The 22,444-nt window shown below is 44.6% G+C and overlaps 1 protein-coding gene across 1 annotated transcript; it reads left to right on the forward strand.

Annotated features, from left to right (window-relative positions):
* Positions 1-9,252: 9,252 nt before the first annotated feature.
* On the forward strand, positions 9,253-9,786 carry LOC102286668 (small ribosomal subunit protein uS15). The gene has a single exon (XM_005899287.3). The coding sequence runs from the start codon at positions 9,273-9,275 to the stop codon at positions 9,726-9,728; it is 456 nt and encodes a 151-aa protein (XP_005899349.2). The 5' UTR covers positions 9,253-9,272; the 3' UTR covers positions 9,729-9,786.
* Positions 9,787-22,444: the final 12,658 nt, after the last annotated feature.

Here is a 22,444-nt window from a genome sequence, read left to right on the forward strand (position 1 = left end):
GTCACAAAAAGCAAGACCGGGAGCTGACTGTGGCTCAGATCATTAACTCCTTATTGCCAAATTCAGACTTAAAGAAAGTAGGAAAAACCACTAGACCATTCAGGTATGACCTAAATCAAATCTCTTACAATTATACAGTGGAGTGACAAATAGATCAAGGGATTAGATCTGATAGAGTGCCTGAAGAACTATGGATAGAGGTTCATGACATTGTACAGGAGGCAGTGATCAAGACCATCCCCAAGAAAAAGAAATGCAAAAAGGCAAAATGGTTGTCTGACAACGACTTACAAATAGCTGAGAAAAGAAGAGAAGCAAAAGGCAAAGGAGAAAAGGAAAGATATTCCCACTTGAACGCAGAGTTCCAAAGAAGAGCAAGGAGAGACAAGAAAGCCTTCCTCAGGGGGGGATGCAGAGAAACAGAGGAGAACAACAGGACGGGAAAGACTAGAGACCTCAAGAAGATTAAAGCTACCAAGGGAACACTTCATGCAAAGATGAGCACAATGAAGGACAGAAATGGTATGGACCTAACAGAAGCAGAAGATATTAAGAAGAGGTGGCAAGAATACACAGAACTATACAAAAAAGATCTTCATGACCCAGATAACCACCATGGTGTGATCATTTACCTAGAGTCAGACATCCTGGAGTGTGAAGTCAAGTGATGATTAGGAAGCATCACTATGAACAAAGCTAGTGGAGGTGATGGAATTCCAGTTGAGCTATTTCAAATCCTAAAAGATGATGCTGTGAAAGTGCTGCACCCAATATGCCGGCAAATTTGGGAAATGCAGCAGTGGCCTCAGGACTAGAAAAGGTCAGTTTTCATCCCAGTCCCAAAGAAAGGCAATGCCAAAGAATGTTCAAACTACCACACAATTGCACTCATCTCACACGCTAGTAAAGTAATGCTTAAAATTCTCCAAGCCAGGCTTCAACAATACGTAAACCGTGAAACCGTGAACTTCCAGATGTTCAAGCTGGTTTTAAAAAAGGCAGAGGAACCAGAGATCAAATTGCCAACATCTGCTGGATCATAGAAAAAGCAAGAGAGTTCTAGAAAAACATCTACTTTTTCTTTATGGACTACAACAAAGCTTTTGACTGTATGGATCACAACAAACTATGGAAAATTCTTAAAGACATGGGAATACCAGACCACATGACCTGCCTCCTGAGAAATATGTATGCAGGTCAAGAAGCAACAGTTAGAACTGGACATGGAACAACAGACTGGTTCCAAATTGGGAAAGGAATACACCAAGGCTGTATATTGTCACCCTGCTTATTTAACTTATATGCAGAGTACATCATGTGAAATGCCTGGCTGTATGAAGCACAAGCTGGAATTGAGATTGCTGGGAGAAATATCAATAACCTTAGACATGCAGATGACACCACCCTTATGGCAAAAGCGAAGAGGAACTAAACAGCCTCTTGACAAAAGTGAAAGAGGAGAGTGAAAAAGTTGGCTTAAAACTCAACATTCAGAAAACTAAGATCATGGCATCTGGTCCCATCCCTTCATGGCAAATAGATGGGGAAACAATGGACACAGTGAGAGACTTTATTTTTGGGGGTTCCAAAATCATTGCAGATGGTGACTGCAGCCATGAAATTAAAAGACACTTGCTCCTTGGAAGAAAAGCTATGACCAACCTAGACTGCATATTAAAAAGCAGAGACATTACTTTGCCAACAAAGGTCCATCTAGTCAAAGCTATGGTTTTTCCAGCAGTCATGTATGATGTGAGAGTTGGACTATAAAGAAAGCTGAGTGCCTAAGAATTGATGCTTTTGAACTGTGGTGTTAGAGAAGATTCTTGAGAGTCCCTTGGACTGCAAGGAGATCCAACCAGTCCAACCTAAAGGAAATCAGTCCTGAATATTCATTGGAAAGACTGATACTGAAGCTGAAACTCCAATACTTTGGCCACCTGATGCAAAGAACTGAGTCATTGGAAAAAACCCTGATGCTGGGAAAGATAGAAGGCGGGAGGAGAAGGGGATGACAGAGGATGAGATGGTTGGGTGGCATCACCAACTCAACGGACATGAGTTTGAGCAATCTCTGGGAGTTGGTGATGGACAGGGAGGCCTGGCGTGCTGCAGTTCATGGGGTCACAAAGAGTCAGACATGACTGAGCGACTAAACTGAACTGAGATGAAAGACTTACAAGAATATCTCTGTATTATTTCTTGAAACTATATGGGAATCTACAATTATCAATAAGAAATTTAAAATAAAAAACTGAAGGATAAGTAAAATAAAGAAGGATATGAGAGGCAGGAAGAAGAAAAGGAAAAGCTGGGTTTTTTCTTTTAGGAAACTCAGCCCAAAAAAACCGTGTGTAACTCAGTGGCAGGTGGCTGACTAGCTAAAGCGTGAGGTGTCTCTGATGTTGGCTTGCCAGGTTCAGGTTACCAAGAAAACGAAGGCTCTGGTTACCTTGACAACACAGGAAACCCAGGGCTACAGCATGTTTGACTAAACTCCCTTTCAAAGCCTTCCTGGATTTAGCACCAATTTATTAGATCTACACCCCTGCAACTCTTGTTTCTATGATAGCGTAAAACTGCACTAGAAAATTTTTTTCAGGTAGATACATGATTTGTTTCATAGATAAAGTTACAGAGCTTTAATAATTCTGATGCACCCAAATCTCCTATCTTGAAATGCCCAGGTTGTTATCTCTACCACCCAAAGTCTCGGAATAAGAGCCCCAATTCTGTTCCAATTTCCCCCAGTGAGATGGCATAACCCTTCTTACCTTTTTTTCTTTTTTTTTTACAAGCACATTACAGTGCTCTTTGGCCTAATGTTTAGGTGCTGAATATTTTAGTCTTAATTAAAAAGAAAAATCTTCAGAAATTGTCATTTGATGAGATCAAGTTATTTCCTCGGGAATCGAGTCAGTTGCTGCTGATACTCAGTGAAACAGACACCTCTGAAACTCTGTCCTGACCTCAGCTACTCTCTGGCTTCCCCCTCAGCCTTCTCTAGCTCTCTGCAGGCTTGTGGGAAGGACCTACCTGCAAGACTTTCAAACGTAGAATCTCTGGAGTGCTACTCCTCTGAAAGTTCTGGGGTCCACTCTCTAGGATCCCCACACACACCACTCCCATCTGCCAGAGCCCATGGGGCCTTGACTCCTCTCCCTGGGTCACTGGAGGATGATCTTGGCCAGCCTGGTCAGAAGCCAGCATAGATTTCCCATTAAAACTGTTGTGGGTAATGTATATATATCATGCATGCATGCTCAGTAGAGTCCCAACCCTTTGCAACCCCATGGACTGTAGCCCTCCAGGCTCCTCTATCCATGGGATTTCCAAGGCAAAAATACTGGAATGGGTTGCCATTTCCTACTCCAGGGGATCTTCCAACCCAGAGATCAAACCCATGTCTCCAGCATCTCCTGCATTGGCAAGCGGATTCTTTAACACTGAGCCACCTGGGAAGCCTATAGGAAGTATATATATATATATATATACACACATACATACATATATATAGGCTCAATCATGAAAAAAAAATGAAATTTTGCCATTTGCAAAGACATGGATTAACCTGAAGGGCATTTTGCATAATGAAGTTAAGTTAGAGAAAAACAGATATCGTATGCTTTCACTTATATGTGGAATCTAAAAAATTGAACAAACGAATATAATCAAACAGAACAGACTCACAGATACAGAGAATAAATTAGTGGTTGCCAGTAGGGAGAGAGTTGGGGGAAGGGGCAAGATATGAAGAGGGGATCAAGAGGTACAAATTACTGTGTATTAAATAAGATATAAGAATATAATGTACAACACAGGGAACATAGCCAATATATTATAATAACTTTAAGTGGAGTATAATCTACAAAAATATGAAACCACTATATTTTACACCTGAAACTAATATAATATTGAAAATCAACTATTCTTCTATTTTTTAAGTATTGTAAGTGGTAGTTAATGGCACCCCACTCCAGTACTCTTGCCTGGAAAATCCCATGGACGGAGGAGCCTGGTAGGCTGCGGTCCATGGGGTCACTAAGAGTCAGACACGACTGAGCGACTTCACTTTCACTTTTCACTTTCACTCATTGGAGAAGGAAATGGCAACCCACTCCAGTGTTCTTGCCTGGAGAATCCCAGGGACAGAGGAGCCTGGTGGGCTGCCGTCTATGAGGTCGCACAGAGTCGGAGACAACTGAAGCGACTTAGGAGCAGCAGCAGCAGTTAATATCTGTATTACTGGTGATACCATAAAATATGAGCTAAATAGAATTATATAGACTGGCCTAATCACCCTTCCTGGGCTTCCCTGGTAGTTCAGCTGGTAAAGAATCCACCTGCAATGTAGGAGACCCTGGTTTGATTCCTGGGTTGGTAAGATCCCCTAGAGAAGAGATAGGCTACCCATTCCAGTATTCCTTGAGTTCCCTGGTGACTCAGATGGTAAAGAATCTGCCTGCAATGCAGGAGATCTGGGTTCAATCCCTGGGTTGGGAAGATCCCCTGGCAGAGGGCATGGCAACCCACTCCAGTATTCTTGCCTGGAGAATCCCATGGACAGAGAAGCCTGGCGGACCACAGTCCATGGGGTCACAAAGAGTCAGAAACGACTGTGCAGCTAAGCACAGCACAACAACCACCTTTCCACACCTGAGATCACTTTCTATCAGGAACATTTTCTAAGTTCAAACCAGCTAAGTTAGAAACTCTAGAAACTTAATATTCAGTTGGATTATGCCCATATTTATAGTTTTTCAATGTACTTTACATAGTGGAAATCCCTTTATTATTTTAAGATCATAAAGATTCATTGCAGAGAAATATAGCTGAGGAAAATCAATCGCTTGTTTTGCTAAAAAAAGAAGAAAACAGCAGTCATTATGTTTAATGTATTAAATATAAAAGTAACATTTAATATCTTTACAAGTTATTACTGGATTTATTTTTTCATGCTTTTAAAATTAATAACAAGTAGAGATACAAGCTCAGAATTTAAAATATCATCTCTCAGTGTTGGCTAGTTTATGATATCAGAAAAATCTTAAGATTAGAAGAAATCATTAACGAAGTTCCATTTCCTGGATTTAGTGTCTTTAGTGATGTCCCCCCAGAACAGGGGGAGAGCACTCATTTCAGAAACAGAACAGGGCAAGAAAAACAGAATCAGAACTTCTCCCAAACTGTCTACAACTTTTGGCATGTGCAGCATTTTTTTATTGAGCCCCATTTTCTGGGTTTTCACGCTCATATCTCCTGCCCCTTCTGTTGCTTTATTTTTATCAGCTTCACAGATCTGTGAAAAGGGGGATTTCTTCCCAGACTGAACCATGTTTCTCTATCCTTTCACATGCTTATTCCTGGGCATACATTCAAGCTTCTGTCCTGATTTTATATTAGCATCTCTCTAACACGCAATGAACTCCTCCTTCACAGAGTCAGAAGCTAGAAAACTCTGATGCCTGAGGAAAAAAAAGAAGAGCAAGAGGCCAGGCCAGCCTGAGCCAGGCCAACAAGCTGCCTGTGGACTGAACTCCTTCAGTTCCCAGATTCTGTTCCCATGTGGCACATCTGAGGCTGTTCTGCCTCCTGCAGCATCTGGAAACATCTCTCCCTACACGGAGCCCCATGAATGGAAGGATGTTTTGCAAAGCATCAGCACAGCACTAACACAATCAAGGCTGACATCCCTGTCTTTATGCTAGAAAGATGTCCTTAGTGTATACTCATGCCAAATGCTCTGATGTTGATGTTTAATTATCATGGTCATAAGAAGTCACTTGTTAGAGGCTGGAAAGAGAGACGTGCCTGTGAAATTTTTCTCCACACCTAGAGAGCAAGATCCTGGATGAGGAGGTTCATGTCCTGTCCAGTATGGCCACCGAGAAGATGACAACCCTACGCAGCATCAAAGAAGAATTAAAAGACTAAGGCTGTGGGGTTTTCCTGATGGTCTAGTGGCAAAGAATCTGCCTGCCAACGCAGGGAACACAGGTTCAACCCCTGGTCCAGGGAGACCCCACATGCAACGAGGCAAATAAGAAGTGCGCCACAAGTACTAAGCCACGACCCACAGCTCCTGGAGCCTGAGTACCCTAGAGCCCCGGCTCCACAAAGAGAAGCCACTGCAGTGAGAAGCCCGAGCACCACAACTAGATAATAGCCCTCACTTGCTGCAACTAGAGAAAGTCGGGGCACCGCAACAAAGACCCCACACAGACAAAAAATATATAGACAAATAAAGAAAATAAATCTTTAAAGAAAGAAAAAAAGACTAAGACTGTAGATGGTGACTGCAGCCATGAAATTAAAAGACGCTTACTCCTTGGAAAGAAAGTTATGACCAACCTAGATAGCATATTCAAAAGCAGAGACATTACTTTGCCAACAAAGGTCCATCTAGTCAAGGCTATGGTTTTTCCTGTGGTCATGTATGGATGTGAGAGTTGGACTGTGAAGAAGGCTGAGAGCCAAAGAATTGATGCTTTTGAACTGTGGCTCTGGAGAAGACTCTTGAGAGTCCCTTGGACTGCAAGGAGATCCAACCAGTCCATTCTCAAGGAGACCAGTCCTGGGTGTTCATTGGAAGGACTGATGCTGAAGCTGAAACTCCAGTACTTTGGCCACCCCATGCAAAGAGTCGACTCATTGGAAGACTCTGATGCTGGGAGGGATTGGGGGCAGGAGGAAGAGCAGATGACAGAGGATGAGATGGCTGGATGGCATCACCGACTCGATGGATGTGAGTTTGAGTGAACTCTGGGAGATGGTGATGGACACGGAGGCCTGGCGTGCTGCGATTCATGGGGTCGCAAAGAGTCGGACATGACTGAGTGACTGAACTGAACTGTGAAGTTTTATAAAATCAGACCACGATCTGCGAATGCATATCGCTCTCAGCATATCTTGGTTCTTAAATTTATCCTTATTTCCTCTAAAAATGTTCTGTTGTACTGGCTGAGGGATACACAACTTACTTGGACAAATAGAAGAAAAGAGGCATTTTATAACAATCTATAGTTAGTTTGTATGTGCAAAGTATCTACAGCATTTCAACATATCAAGTGGCTAAAAGAACTGACTGCTGTTTTTCAAGCCAGGACTGGAGAAAGGATTCATTTGTTCAAATACCTCTACCTAAGGTGGTTGTAAACCAAGTCACAGGCAAAGTGACGTATGGAATGTTCTCAAGGGCCAGAGGAGGGAGGACCAGAAAGAAAAAAGCAACAGGGAACCCTGAACATATTGCTGCCTTGGAAACCGGACAGGCCCCTTCTCATGGCCAGGTTTGAGGTCTCAAGAATTTCTAATCTCATGAAGGTCTAGAATCCTGTGGCCTTGGGTTTCTCAGCCATGCACACCTGAGGGAATGAATGATCAGGGGACTGATTAAGAAAGCTAATTGCCACATTCTGGTGAGTCTCCAGTTAGAATCTGTCACAGCTCCCCATCCCAGGAGTGGGAAGTGGCTAATGAGTGTGGTTAAAGATCACTGGAGGGACTTCCCTAGCGGTCCAGTGATTAGCACTCCACACTTCCATTGCAGAGGGCATGGGTTTGACTCTGGTTGGGAAACTAAGATCCTGCAAGCCATGAGGCATAGCGCACACACATCCCCACCCCCAAGCAAAAAATCATTGTAGACATTCATTCAAGATGTCCAAATCCCTGGTGAAAAAAGAAGTAGCCTGTTTGTCAACCTGCAAGACCAAGCATAATCTAGCCTCTTGGTAGGTAGGCACTTCTGGCTGATATATCGTATTAACATTATTAGCTACCAATAGGTATTGGATCTTTACAACATGCCAGGAACCATGCCAACCACTTTACATGAATTATCACCTTAAATAGTCACAACCACCCTGACCCCCTGGGGTAGAACAGGTGCAAACGTCGTCCTGTGCTCCTTTCTCCATCCTGCCCCATTGAGGATGGGCACTCCCCCACCCTCAGTGTAAGGATGTTCCAGCAGAAATACAAAAAGTCTATTCCCACTTACCAAGTACTCTTATGGAACTCAAAGAAAATAATTTGAGAGAAAAGGGTGCTTTTATGAAGATGTAATTTATTTTTAATTTTTACCTAAAAGAATTATAATGAAAACTAGCAATCTTCCATTCCATCCCTTCCTATAACTTCACTGGCATAAACCTTGGAAGTCACAACTTTAAACTCTTTAAACTTATATTTATTTTCTTATTACTAAATTATGTATGTATACTGCTGCGTGGTGATTTCTCAATAGTAAATATTTTCTATGGACTTTCTGTTATAGTAGATAAGCATCCACACCACCACCTATCCCCTTTCCACTTGCCAATCTCCCAAAATAATTATATCATAAGTTTAGTTAAGTCAATAATTTATATATTTAGTGCTATGTGGTATCTTAGTTCTTCAACCAGGAACCCCCTACAGAGGATCCCCTCTGTGCTCCTCCTCAGGGAGCACAGAGTCTTAGCCACTGGACCATCAAGGAAATCCCTATAGCTGTGTTTAAATCACAGAGCTGTAAAGTAAAAGAAAAAAGTCCATTTTATGTATGACAATTTTTTAGCCTTGTTGAATATAAGTGAATTATTTAAAAGTCAGGTAGAGATATGTGAAGTTGTTTTGTTTTTTTTTTTAGCATAAAGAAAATTTAGACAACAGGAAGTATGGAAGTAGGCTAGTTCCAGGATTGGTTTGGAGACTCACTGACACCACCAAAGACATGGGCTTTTTCCAATTTTCTGCCTCACCATCCTCAGCATGTTGGCTTGTCTACAGGCTAGCACTGCTCCTGGTTGCCAGATAATTGTAGCAATTCACATGCAGCTCTGGAAGGTACAACCATAGTCAATAGAAAAGAGACTCCTCTTTACTTTGTGATTCCCTTTGTTTTTCAAAATTTTTTTCAAAGCTATGCTTTTTTCAGTAATCACGTACAGATGTGAGAGTTGGACCATAAAGAAGGCTGAGCACCAAAGAACTGATGCTTTATAATGTGGTGCTGGAGAAAACTCTTGAGAGTCCCTTGGACTGCAAGATCAAACCAGTCAATCCTAAGAGAAAGTAGTCCTGAATATTCACTGGAAGGACTAATGCTGAAGCTGAAACTCCAATACTTTGGCATCTGATGTGAAGAGCCAACTCACTGGAAAAGACCCTGATGCTGGGAAACATTGACAGCAGGAAGAGAAGGGGGCGATAGAGAATGAGATGGTTGAACGGCATCACCGACTTAATAGACGAGAATTTGAGCCTTTTGCTACCACACCGCCGCCATCATGGGTCGCATGCACACTCCCGGGAAGGGCCTGTCCCAGTCGGCTCTGCCCTACCGCCGCAGCATCCCCACCTGGCTGAAGCTCACTTCTGACGACGTGAAGGAGCAGATCTACAAACTGGCCAAGAAAGGCCTGACTCCCTCACAGATCGGTGTGATCCTGAGAGACTCTCATGGTGTTGCACAAGTACATTTTGTGACAGGCAACAAAATCTTGAGAATTCTTAAGTCCAAAGGACTTGCTCCTGATCTCCCTGAGGATCTCTATCATTTAATTAAGAAACCTGTTGCTGTTAGGAAGCATCTTGAGAGGAACAGAAAGGATAAAGATGCGAAATTCCGTCTGATTCTGATTGAGAGCCATATTCACCGGTTGGCTCGATACTACAAGACCAAACGAGTCCTACCCCCTAATTGGAAATACGAGTCATCCACAGCCTCTGCCCTGGTTGCATAAATTTGTGTATTGTACTAAAGCAATAAAATCATTGTTTAACAGAAAAAAAAAAAAAGAATTTGAGCAAGCTCTGGGAGTTGGTGATGTACAAGGAAGCCTGGTGTGTTGCAGTCCACGGCGTCGCAAAAAGTTGGACATGACTTAGCAACTGAACAACAACAAAAATACTTAATATAAAATTTACTATTTAAACCATTTTTAATTACACAGTTCAGTGACATTAGGTACATTCACAGTGTTGTTCAACCATCATCACCACTCACCTCCAGAACTTCCTCATCATCTCATACTGAAACTCTGTCCCCATTAAATAAGTCCCCATTTCCCTCTCCTACCAGCCCCTGGTAACCATGGTTCTACTTTCTATCTCTATGAATGACTATTCTAGGTACCTTATGTAAAAGGCATCATGATTTCGTCTGTACTTTCACGTCTGGCTTATAGTACCTAGCATAATACTTGCAAAGTTCACCCATGTTATAGCATGTATCAGAATTTCATTCCTTTTTAAAGCTGAATAGTATTCCATTGTTTGTACATACTACATTTTGTTCATCATTCACCCATAACTGACATTTGGGTTTACACCTTTTGACTAACATTAATAATGCTGCTATGGACGTTGGTGCTCAAATATCTATCTGAAGCTCTGCTTTCAGTTCTTTTTGTGCAGAAATGAAATTGCTGGATCAAATGATAATTCTATTACCTAGTCATTGTTTTCCACAGTGACTGCACCGTGTTATATTCCCACCAGGAATGCAGAAGAGGTGCCGATTTCTCTACACCAACACTTGTTTTCTGTTATTTTAGTAACAGTCATCCTAATGGGCATGAGGCTTCCCTGGTGGCTCAGATGATAAAGAATCTGTTTGCAATGCAGAGATGCAGGCTCAGTCCCTGGGTTGGGAAGGACCCCTGGAGAAGGGGATGGGAACCCACTCCAGGATTCTTGCTTAGAGAATTCCATGGATAGAGGAGACTGGCTACAGCCCCTGGGGGTCCCAGAGTTGGACCCAACTGAAGGACTAACACTAATGAGAGTGAGGTGATATCTCATTGTGGTTCTGGTTTGTGTTTCCTAATGACAAATGATATTGAGCATATTTTCATATGCTTATCGGCTACTTATAGATATTCTCTGGAGAAATGTCTATTTAAGCCCTTTGCTCATGTTGAACTAGATTGTTTTGTTTTGTTGTAGATTCTGAGGAGTTCTTTATATAGTCTGGATATTAATCCCTTGTCAGGTATATGATTTGTAAATATTTTATCCCATCCTGTGGGTTGACTTTTTAGTCTACTGACAGTATCCTTTCATGCACAAAAATTTTAGATTTTTATAAAGTCCAATTTGCCTACTCCTTTCTTTCGTTGCCTGTGCTTTTGGTGTCATATCCAAGAAATCACTGCCAAACTCAATATCATAAGGTTTTTCCCCTATGTTTTCTTTATGAGAATTTTATAGTTTAAGGTCTTACATTTAGGTCTTTGATCTATTTTGAATTCATTTTTGTATATGGTATTAGGTAAAGGGAAGATCTTATTTAAACACTTTAATTTTTATTTAGTACCATTTAAAATAATTATTAAAATATTAAATTTATCTTTATAAGCCCTTCCAACTATTTTCTGAGTTTATCTAAAATCTTGTATTTTAACATACTTCTCACAAACAATCTCAATACTGGAAAGAAAGTGTTAGTCGCTCAGTTGTGTCTGACTCTTTGCAACCCCATGGACTGTAACCCACCAGACTTCTCTGTCCATAGGATTCTCTAGGCAAGAATACTGGAGTGGATTGCCATGCTCTTCTCCAGGGGATCATCCTGCTCAGGATCGAACCCAGGTCTCCTCCACTGCAGGCAGATTCTTTACCATCTGAACCACCAGGGAGCTCAGTACTGCAATGCTGGCAATTCTTACCCAAAAGGTACATTCATACATTCCTCTAGGATCTATCCAATAGAATTTTCCATAATGAAGGAAATTTCTTGGCACAGTCCAAAACAGTAGCTACTAGACACATGTACTTAAAATATGGCATGTGTAACAGAGGAATTGGATTTTTTATTTAATTTTATCTTAATTCAAATTTAAACAGTGGCTGCTGCTAAGTCACTTCAGTCGTGTCCGACTCTGTGCGACCCCATGGACTGCCGCCTACCAGGCTCCTCTGTCCATGGGATTTTCCAGGCAAGAGTATTGGAGTGGGGTGCCATTGCCTTCTCCTAAATAGTGGCTAGTACCTCATATTGTACAATGTCTATATAAAAAACAATGTCTAGATTCTCTAAATTTTTTCCCAGAAAGTTATATACTCAGACTATATTATTCTAGCTTTTCCCACAAAAGCCTTCAGCACCTCAAACAGATGCTAAACCCTTAGTTTAAGGTTAAATATAAGGAATGCCAAAAGAAAAACATCCTTAAATTTCCTACAGAATTCCTGTTAAAGAAATCACACTTCATGATAGCCTCTGTTCCTTCTATAAATGCCCTTTATGACAGAGTTCTCTTATATCCAGTATTTTTAAAGCATTTTTTTTCATCTCTTGGCATTAAGGTATGCTTCCTTGTACTAAATAATAAGGTCCTTATAATCTTTCATCTTTCCCTTCTTTTCTTGGTTGCTAAGAAACCCAGGGCTAAGAGGAAGTACTTTTTGATGAATTGTAATTGTTCCTCTTAAACTTAGTTTTCTAGTTATAATCATTTTCTCCTCTTGCTCCCCCACTTTATGCTCCCATAAAATACACTCTCTTTGCTTGTGATCTTCTATCTTGATTGTAGTGATTTGGTAGTAGCTGTTTCTTTTATTTCCTTTGCAAGTAGTAGCTAGAGAGATATATTAGTGATGTGGCTATTTTAACCTCAATGCTATTCAGATACAACTAGAAGATGTAACTTGTTCATTTTCTATAACCATTTCATCTTCTCATGAGCACCCATTCACTTGGGTGAGGGAAGGGCTATTTAATCTGCCAGTTCATGGTATCTCGACCTCATCAGGTTGAAATAATCCATTTCAGTTAGATCAGTTTCTGCTGGGTGAATTTTCAACATTTAGTTTTTCCTCTGCCTCCATAGTAAGTTGAAAAGTGTTCCCCCAAAAGTCATATCCACTTGGAGCCTATGAGTGTGATCTTATGTCTTCTTTTCCAAGAGATCTCAAAATGGGGGTCAAGTTATACAAAGCCTCCTCAACTTTCAGCTTCCCTCTCTCCTCATCTAAAACCCGGGATGCTGATCCAAGGAGGGAAGTCAGGACTCATGTTTCTAATGCTGGCTTCCTCTTCCTGTGCTTCTTCATTCTACATCCTCGGGACTGAACGGCGCCAGATTCTACCACTTCCCACGTATATCATAGCCTTGGCTTATGGAGAAGACTAACGTTCAAATCCCCCAGCTTTCGATGCATTAAAAGGAGCTTAGAAACTTAGAAAACACTTCCTCTATTTCAAAGTCTGATTTTCAATCGTCTTGCTGTGGATTCAAACATCCTATTTTGGATATCAAACACTTAACATTGATTCGTTCTTTCTTTTTTCATTTCTGCATAATAATCTTAATCCTCCCCAAGGCAAGTAAATGCCCCTGGCAGAATAGGCGGAAATTCACAGCAGCACTAAAGGCAGACAAGAAAAGCCAAAAAGTATTGGTAGATAAATAGATGATAGGTAGATATAGATAGATGGATGATAGATAAATAGATAGATAATTTTATATTAGCCTCCTTACAGGGAGATAGAAAGAAAATAAATTCCATTCAAGTTTAGGTGAACTTGTTTTGGATCTTGTAATTCTTGTTGAGAGTTTTTAAGGAACTGAATCATCCAAATGGTATCGGTATGTAGACACTACATTTCTCATGTAGTATCTGAACTGCATAAACAGAGGGATTTAGGACTGCTCCAGGAGCAGCACCCCCTGGGAGCTCCTGGATTCCACTCCGTACCCCTAGACTGCCCAGTCCTTGGGTGGGTGACTTTCATCCTGGAGATCTGAAACATGAACTGGATGCACCAGAGTTGCCTGTCCCTGACAGCTGGGACCCACTCTGCAGCAGGTTGCTGAGGTCAGTCCTGCTGATCAACCCTTAGCCACAAGGTACACCGTGGTGAGTTCCAGAAAGCAGGTGTCACTGGAGCCCTCCATCTCGGGGCCCATGGGACAGTCGTCAGACTCTGCTCCTCTCAGGGGTCCCAAACAAATCAACTGGAGCCTGAGGGTGATTCTCCCAGGAGCTCCAGCCACACCACGCCCTACCAGACTATCCCACAAGTTGAAGAGAACAATAGCTCACAGGCACTTCCTTACAACCCCTGAGAGGCACATACAGGCAGCCAGAACATCACATTCAAGGGTCAGATATGATACCCAACTGAGTGTGTCTATTAGGGATTGGAAAAAAGACCAGGGGAGCTGGGAACCAAGCTGAGAGCAGGAAGCGATTAGTGTAGAGAGGCTAAGACAGCCAGAAGCAGTGATGCACACTGAGGAGCTGCTGTGCAATTTCATAACAAAGATCCATTAAAAAGTATGTACCAGGGTGTAAGCTATGTTGATCAATGAGCCACTCGGGTTTTAGCTCCCCTGAACCTCCAGCCTGTGCATCGTGGGGCAGAAAGCACAGTGATACGAGGTGTGCAGAGAGGTGGGACACTGACTTGAGGTGAAACTTGCATGGAACTTGCCTCTGAGGCTGAGGCTGAAGTGAGAGGATGCAAAGAGGTGCAGCAGGAGGTGAGACCCCTATGCAGCTGAGCTAGTCAGAAAAGAGATGGATCATTTGAGTGGGAAGGCTCCTGAAGGTAACTGGGCCTGCGTTGACAGGTAGGAACTCAGGCCTAAACCAATCAGCTCTGACATTTCCATGGCCACAGGGACTGCAAGTTCACACCTGGGGTGGGGGAGGACACAGGCAGACTTGGGTCTGATATTTGAAGGACAGCGAGCCTCTCACCGGCTCACTCTGAACATGCGTGAGAAGCACATGTGCTCAGTCGCTAAGTCCTGTCAGATTCTTTGTGATTCCATGGACTGCAGCCTCCCAGGCTCCTCTGTTTATGGAATTCTCCCGGTAAGAATGCTGGAGTGGGTTGCCATTTCCTCCTCCAGGGGATCTTCCCGACCCAGGGATCGAACCCCGGGCCCCTGCTGCATCTCCTACATTGCAGGCGGATTCTTTACCACCGAGCCACCGGGGAAGCCCATGAATAAGGAAGCACGCGGACAAAGGCGGGTGGTAACCACCTTGCAACCCAGACAGAGGCCAAACTCGGAATCAATCTGATACCACTGAGAGGCAAAACAGGAAGAGAGAAAGAAACCGCGACGTTGGTGATATCACTGAATGACTGGATCCAACAGGCCTAGTCCTGCCTGAGGTCTGGGCCCTCCCCTTAGGCAAAGCAGCGTGGTTCCTCATTGCCTGGACCAGTTGAGTTGGGTTAGGATGAAATGAAAGGATTCTTTCATGACTGAGGTCCCCAGGAAGCCTTAGAAGGAGACAGTCCATCTGAGGAGCTAGGCTTTTGCAGCCTCTGGCCCTTTGAGGACAACTCCAGATGGGAGTGGGCCATCCCACTCCAACCGCTTTAGAGCCACTTTACTGAAGGCGGAGGAGGCTCTGGAGAGAGCCGAGGGCCCGCCATGTGCCAGAACGGCCAACAGGGCCAGCTGGCTCCAGACACAGTCTGACGGGCTCCTTTCTTCTATCACTACGTTCTCCATTTTCTTGTTGGCAATTAGAAACATTTCCTTCTAATTTAGATAATTTCCCCCTTTTCCTTTTGCCCGCCTTTAAAATACATCAGTGCCATAATGCCACTCTACACACTGCCCTTGATTTTCCATGTTCATTTGTTCAAGTATTTGGTAGGTTTGCAGCCAAGAAGCCCTAGGCTCTGGAGCATTGTGTTCCTCTGTTTTCCCAAGCACTCAGTTAAAACCCGTGATGAAACCGGACAGGCAGGGCTTTCAGGCATTTTTCTGAAGGTTGAGCTCTACTCTTTGGCACCCCAACTTGTACCTAGTGGCTCCCAAGAGCCAAGAAGGCTGCCTTTCTGCGTGCCCCTTCCTCAACCAGCCGCGCACAAAACAGCCGATCATTCAGATTGCAGGAATTTTCTTTAGAGATTCTTCTAAAAGCTCGAGGCAGTGAACAATAAAATCTTGCATCGTAACATGCAAAACACTAGAAGAACTAAGCTCTCCCCATGTTTAAAAATCCCATGGAGGTGTGCAGAAGTGCGGCCGTAGCCACAAAGACAGGAAGTATTTCCATTTAGTCACTAAGGAGGGAGAGTTGATGGCACTGGGGCTTTGATCTCTAATCCTCTTCTGATCTGGCTTCCTTTGGTTCTTCTACTTGGGGGGATACTTGTTCCTTTGAATCACTAATACTTTCTGCAGGTCTTGGCTTACACCTATTAGGCTAGACACACCCTGAGGAAATGGTGTATGAGGTAGGTTTATACACAAAGGAAGCATCAGAGCAACTAGGCTTATGAGGCTCCCAGGCGTCTCTGCTGGTGCTTCTGTGCATGGAGGGTGACAGAAGATTGTCTAAAAGGGAAGTAAAATTGTTGCAGTTCTAACCTTCAAAAATGGACCCTGGGGTTTTCCCTGGGGGCTCAGGGATAAGGAATCTGCCTGCCAAAGCAGGAAACAAAGGATCGATCCCTGATCTGGGAAGATCCCACATGCCATGGAGCAACTAAGCCCCTGTGCCACACCTATTGAGCCTGTGCCCTAGAACCCAGAAGTCACGGCTGAGGAAGCCCACTCACCCTAGAGCCCATGTTCCACAACAAGAGAAGCTACTGCAACGAGAGCCCACGCACCACAACCAGAGTAGCCCCCACTCGCCACAACTAGAGAAAAGCCCACACAACAGTGAAGACCCAGCACAGCCAAAAAAAATAAACAAATAAAATTATCATTTTTTTAAATGGACCCTGATGGGAATTCCCTGGCAGTCCAGTGGTTAGAATCCACACTTTCCCTGCAAGGGGCATGGACAGGTTTGATCTTCAGGTGGAGAACTAAGGTCCCACACACTGCTGGTTGGCCCAAAAAATAGGAAAAAAAAAAAAAATTGGACCCTGAACAACATGATGGAAATGTTTTTATCCTGAGCACCCTGCCTTTAGCCGAAAGGGCAGGAGTGACAGCTCCAATACACACTCAAATGCAAACTAAAAGAAGTTCCCAGTGGCCTCCTCCAAGCCTGAGGTATGCTCCCTCCTGTCTCCAGGGTGGGGCCAGGGTAGGGGGGCGACAGCAAGGAAATTACCCCACATTGGTTCAGTCCAAACTAGTGCCTGAGATAATGAGCAGAGGCTGAAGAATTCTGAAAGCCAAAAGGCCCTCTCTTTTGTGAGGCTGGCCCCAACTGAAGGCAGACAAAAAAGGCAAAGATGAAATAAAACGGACTTTGTCTTACTAACCTGGCACACATGCCTGCTGATCGGTGGCTTAGCTGGCAAATTGCAAGGACCTCGATGGGAGGTTGAAAACTCAACAAGTCACTGTCACTATGGAAACGGCTCAGATGAACCCCAAGAATGAAGAATCTCGGCCTGGGGAAAACGTTGGAGGAGGATGGATGTGGCCTGGAATCTGCCATCAGCTAAAGCTGGGCCAGGGAGGAGGTTAAAGTGATGGAAAAAAATGCCTTTGCACAACACAAGAAGGTGCCGTGGGGCACAGGACTTAGAAACAACTGTACCCTCTCTCCCCTGGGCTGGGGGAGGGCCGAGCTGTGTGAGTCTCCGCTGCCCACCGGACACAGCTGGCTCTGGGCCTGTGGCCCATGCGGCCTCTGGAGAGTGTTGGCCTCACAGGGCCTACAGTGCCAGAGCTGGAAACCCAGTGAAGCCAGGAGAAGCAGAACTCAGCTGGGATAAGAAACAAAACTGGGCCTTTCACTCATTCAAAGCTGCTGGCAGTGATGTACAGAGCCGGATGCGCTCTCAGGGAGTGAACGGATACAAGGTCACATTTTTTATAAGAAATTTACCCAGAAAACCCTCATTTGTGAGATAAGGCTCGGCTTATGTCTGAGTTGGGGGATGGGGGCTGAGGGCTGGACTGAATACCATCTGTCCTTCCTTCCAGCCTGTGATTCCGGAATAATTGCTGGCGAGTGTGGTGATTTCCAGTACAGCATGATTACAAACTGCTCTCTAAATGCACAGTGTAGACATTCTAATAGCATGTTGGAGACAATTACCCAGACAGGAGATTACACGAAGGCAATAGCTAACCAGAGTGGGGTCCTCCTCCAGTGTCAGGGGCAGGAAAGTCCATCTGAAAACAGTTCCCACGGTCCCTGGGTGGGGCTGGGTTGGGGAGGGGTAAAGAGGTGCTGGTGTGTTATTCACGTCGAGTCTTTAGTGGGTGCACAGATTCAGTTCAGTATTTTATGTTCTCATAATAATAAAAATGATAATGTTAGGTAGTTAGAATAGGGAAAAGGAGTCCAAAATGGCGGTGGCTAAAAGACAAGGAAGAGAAAAGCCCACGAAAATTGAACAGAGGAAGGTCAAAGGAAGGTCCAAGGACCGAGGACCGGAGTGAGGACTTCAGGTAGAACAGCAGTTATGACCAAGCCTAATTTGCATAGGGCAGGCCCAGGGGGAAGAAAAAAAACATAAAAAGAGGAACCAAAGTGCTTTCTCTCTCTCTCTCTCCCTCTCTCTCTCTCTTCCCCTCCCCCCACTCCTTCTCTCCCTCTCTTCCTCTCCCTCCCTCCCCTGCATGCTGGCGCGCTCCTCCACTCTCTTCTCTTCGTGTCCTTGGGTTGGCATGCCGTCAGGCTTCGAGGATGGATTCTCCTGCTATCTTCTAAATAAAATAGAGCTGTAACACTGATTTGTCTAAGAGCTATAACACAGTTTGTCCAAGACCCGAGAGCTGTGACGCGCCGAGGGCTTTAATGTCCATTACTCCAAATCTTTGTTGTGGCGAGACAGAACCGAGGAGCATACACTCGCCACCGAGGAGCATATACACTCGCCTGACATCTATGGTACCGTGACTCAGGTTTAACCTGGCTGAAACAACCTCGCTGCGGCCCCCACAAGGAGGAGGTCACGCACAGCAGGAGTCCAACTCAGCGAAAGCTCCCGTGGTTGAAGCTGAACGCGAAAAAACCCAGCGCAAGGGAACTGACAAGAGGCCCATCGCGCTGGAGACCAGGACAGCGAAAAACAAACTCAGCAGAAAGCTCATGTGGCCCAGTCTCAGATTCCAGAAGATCTCTGGTTAAGGTAGGAGGTCCTTGCTCCTATGGCTGAAAGGACATGCCTAACAAAATCTTAATTCCTTTACAATCCTTGTTTCTTGTTTCCTAGAACCCCCGTGAACAGGCAGGCGGCAGTGGGCGCAACTGAGGGACTCTGGAGAGGCTACTCTTTGATATGTCCCAAAGGCACTATCTGCTGGGCCCCAGTAGCTGTTACCCAAGCCGGTGGGGGTTCTTCTGTCCTTACCCTTCTCTGTGCCAAGAATCAGGCCAATGAAAACTGAGCACAGGTCAGGTATTTAGCAGATTTTCCGGCAGGCTGTGAAGGGGATCCCTTGGCACGTTTTTCCGACTACTTTTGCCTCCTGTCCTTCAGCTCTCTCCCAGGACTCAAGCCCGGCCAAAACTAATGAAGCACAGGCTCTGATGTCTCATTGCAAAAATTCATCGAGAGACAAAGCGATAAGTAAGAGGTGGATTTGTTAGGATTCAGAGAGAAGCCACTCTTCAGGGTGGGGCTGGGGCCATGGAATGTGGCTTGGCTAGGTTTGGGGAGGGGGGGTGAATTCATATGCTAATGAGTGAAAGGATCATCCCAACCATTGGGGAACCACCCACTCCTTCCTCTTTTGACCGTGCCTTAGAGCTGTCCTGCCACCTCTGGATGTGTCTGTTGGCTTATAGATTGGAGATTAAGGTTTACTTGAATTTGACTTGTCATCTTGGACCCAATTGGTTTTAATTGGCTTATGTTATGCCCTTGTGCTGTCATTCTTTCAAAGGTTGTGCTCTGCCTCCTTCCCTCCTGTTTCATGCTCTTTTCCTCAGCCCCATCCAGACCCACAGTGTCACCTCTACAATCTTATGGAGGGACAACCAGAAAACAGCTGGCCTGGGGAGGGAAATACTGTATAATATCCAACCCCTTAATCCTACCCAGCACTGGTCACGCTGGAGATCTTGGGGATGCCCAACTCCAGCCCAAGGGTCCCAGGAGGTCAACCTGCCTTGACCTGCCTAGGGATCTGGTCCTTGAAAGGTTGTCATACCTCAACCTGCTCGGGGATCCGCCAGTCCCAGGGGTCCCAGAAGGTCGTCACACCTCGACCTGCCCAGGGATTCGATCTCTAGGAGGCTATCACGCTTCAGCCTGCCTGGGGATCTGAACCCTGACCTGGGGATGCCTGGCTCTCAGGTTACAACAGTAACCTGACTCACCCCTAAGGAAGTCCACCCATGGAAATTGAAGGAGGCCTATTAGTTTTTCCTTTTCCTTTACCTCCCTGTCATGACTGTCTTTCAGATGGGAAATACCAATCCACTTCCCAGCAGATGCCTTCAGATGCATCCTTGATAACTGGAAGCTGTTCGATCCTCCAACTCTGAGGAGGAGTCGCTTAAAATTCTTTTGTGCCACTATGTGACCACAGTATCCACTGGGGGATGAGGAACACTGGCCTGAGGATGGGAGTTTAAATTACAATATCATCCTGCAGCTAAAATTATTCTGCAAAAGACAAGGAAAATGGACAGAGATCCCGTATGTCCAAATTTTCTTTTGACTAAGAGATGTGAAGGAACTATGTCTTAAGTATGGGATTGTTATACGCCCTAAAAGTGAGCCTACTAGGCAGATGGTGTTAGGCACAGGCAACCAAGAGGAGAAACCCCCCGTAAAGGCTCACCTCCCATGCTCCCAAAGAAACTGGAGCCTCCCATAGCTCCCAAATTGTCTGGTGCTTCTTCCTTGTATCCAAATGTACCCCCATATCCGGGAGCACCCCCTCCACAAAAGCCAGCTTGAGTATGTCCCTTAGTTGAAACTGGAGGAGAATTCGGACCAACCCGGGTCCATAAGCCCTTCTCCCTCTTAGAACTAAGACAGCTCAAACAAGACCTGGGAAGCTATACAGATGACCCAGGCAAATATATAGATACATTCCAACATATTACCTTGACCTTTGACTTGACGTGGAAAGACATCATGGTCATATTTAGTCAAACTTTATCTGACCCTGAACATACTAGGATCTTAAAGGAAGCCCAAAGGTATGCAACGGGGTTCCACATGTCAAGTGATAGATACTCAGTAGGGGAAACTGCAGTCCCCTCCTCTGATCCTAATTGGAATTATAATGACCCTGAGCATATCTGGGAAAGAGATCATTTTCTAATCTGTATGATGGCAGGATTAAAAACAGCCCAACAAAAAGTAATCAGCTATGCCCGGGTCTCAGCAATAACTCAGGAGCCCAACAAGAACCCCATTGCCTTTCTGGAAAAACTAAAAGAAGCCCTCCAAAAGTTTACTAATCTGGACTTAGACTCTTATGAGGGACAGGTGATTTTAAAGGACAAATTCCTGTCCCAATGTGCATCAGATATCAGGATAAAGTTACAACAGCTACAGCAGCAGGACCCTGCTGCCTCTTTAGATGAGATGGTCCAGACAGCCACCAATACCTTTTATAACAGAAAACAGGAGAAGGAGGCCAAAGCCCAGGAGAGGGAGAGAAGGAAAGAGACAAGGCATACCCAGATGCTGGCCACCCTCCAGAGAAGCCCTATGGCAAACCCCAAGTCCTTGAAGGACAAGGCATGAGACAAATGCCTGATCTGTAGACAGGCAGGGCATTGGGCCAAAGAGTGTCCAAACCGTGACAAGTCTCCTAGAACGGCTTGCCACAAATGCCATCAACTGGGACATTGGGTGGCACTCTGCCCTGGGGACCCAAGAGCCTCAAGGTCAAGCGCCAAGCCTTCCCTCACGATGGTTCAACAAGACTGAAGCGGCACGCTCCAGCCAGCCCACCTGTCACAGATAACCATCACGGGGCTGGAGCCAAGGGTGCAACCGGATGTGGCAGGTAGGTCCAAGAATTTCTTGGTTGACACAGGGGCTACCTACTCCAGAGGGTGCTACAGGAAAAGCAACTACTAAAAGATTCACCCAAGCACTTCTTTGTTGCTGAGATGGACAAATATTTTCCCACCAGTTTCTGGTGGTCCTTGAGTGTCCTACTCCCTTATTGGGAAGAGATATACTCACTAAATTAGGGACCACCCTTGTGACGAGAAGTTTTTCAGCCCCTAAATCTCTATAGTTCCTGGTTACCACTAAAGAACCCATTACACCCTCTCCAATAGAGAGGAACCAAAAATTATGGGAGGACAAAATTAACCCCCAGGTGTGGGACCAGGAAACTCCTGGACGAGCCCACCAAGCTGAACCGGTCATCATTGTCCTCTGAGATTCAACTCGGTTTCCTAACCGGAAGCAATATCCCCTCAAAAGAGAGGCTCAGGAGGACTACAGCCTTTAATAAATAAATTCCTTGCTTGAGGGCTATTGGTCCCCACCAGTTCGCCATGTAACACCCCAATCCTCTCAGTAAAGAAAAAAGACGGAACCTGGCAAATGGTTCAAGACCTCTGGATCATAAATGAAGCTGTAGTCCCCCTC

Source organism: Bos mutus, chromosome 13, assembly GCF_027580195.1.
Source record: "Bos mutus isolate GX-2022 chromosome 13, NWIPB_WYAK_1.1, whole genome shotgun sequence".
NCBI lineage: Eukaryota > Metazoa > Chordata > Mammalia > Artiodactyla > Bovidae > Bos > Bos mutus.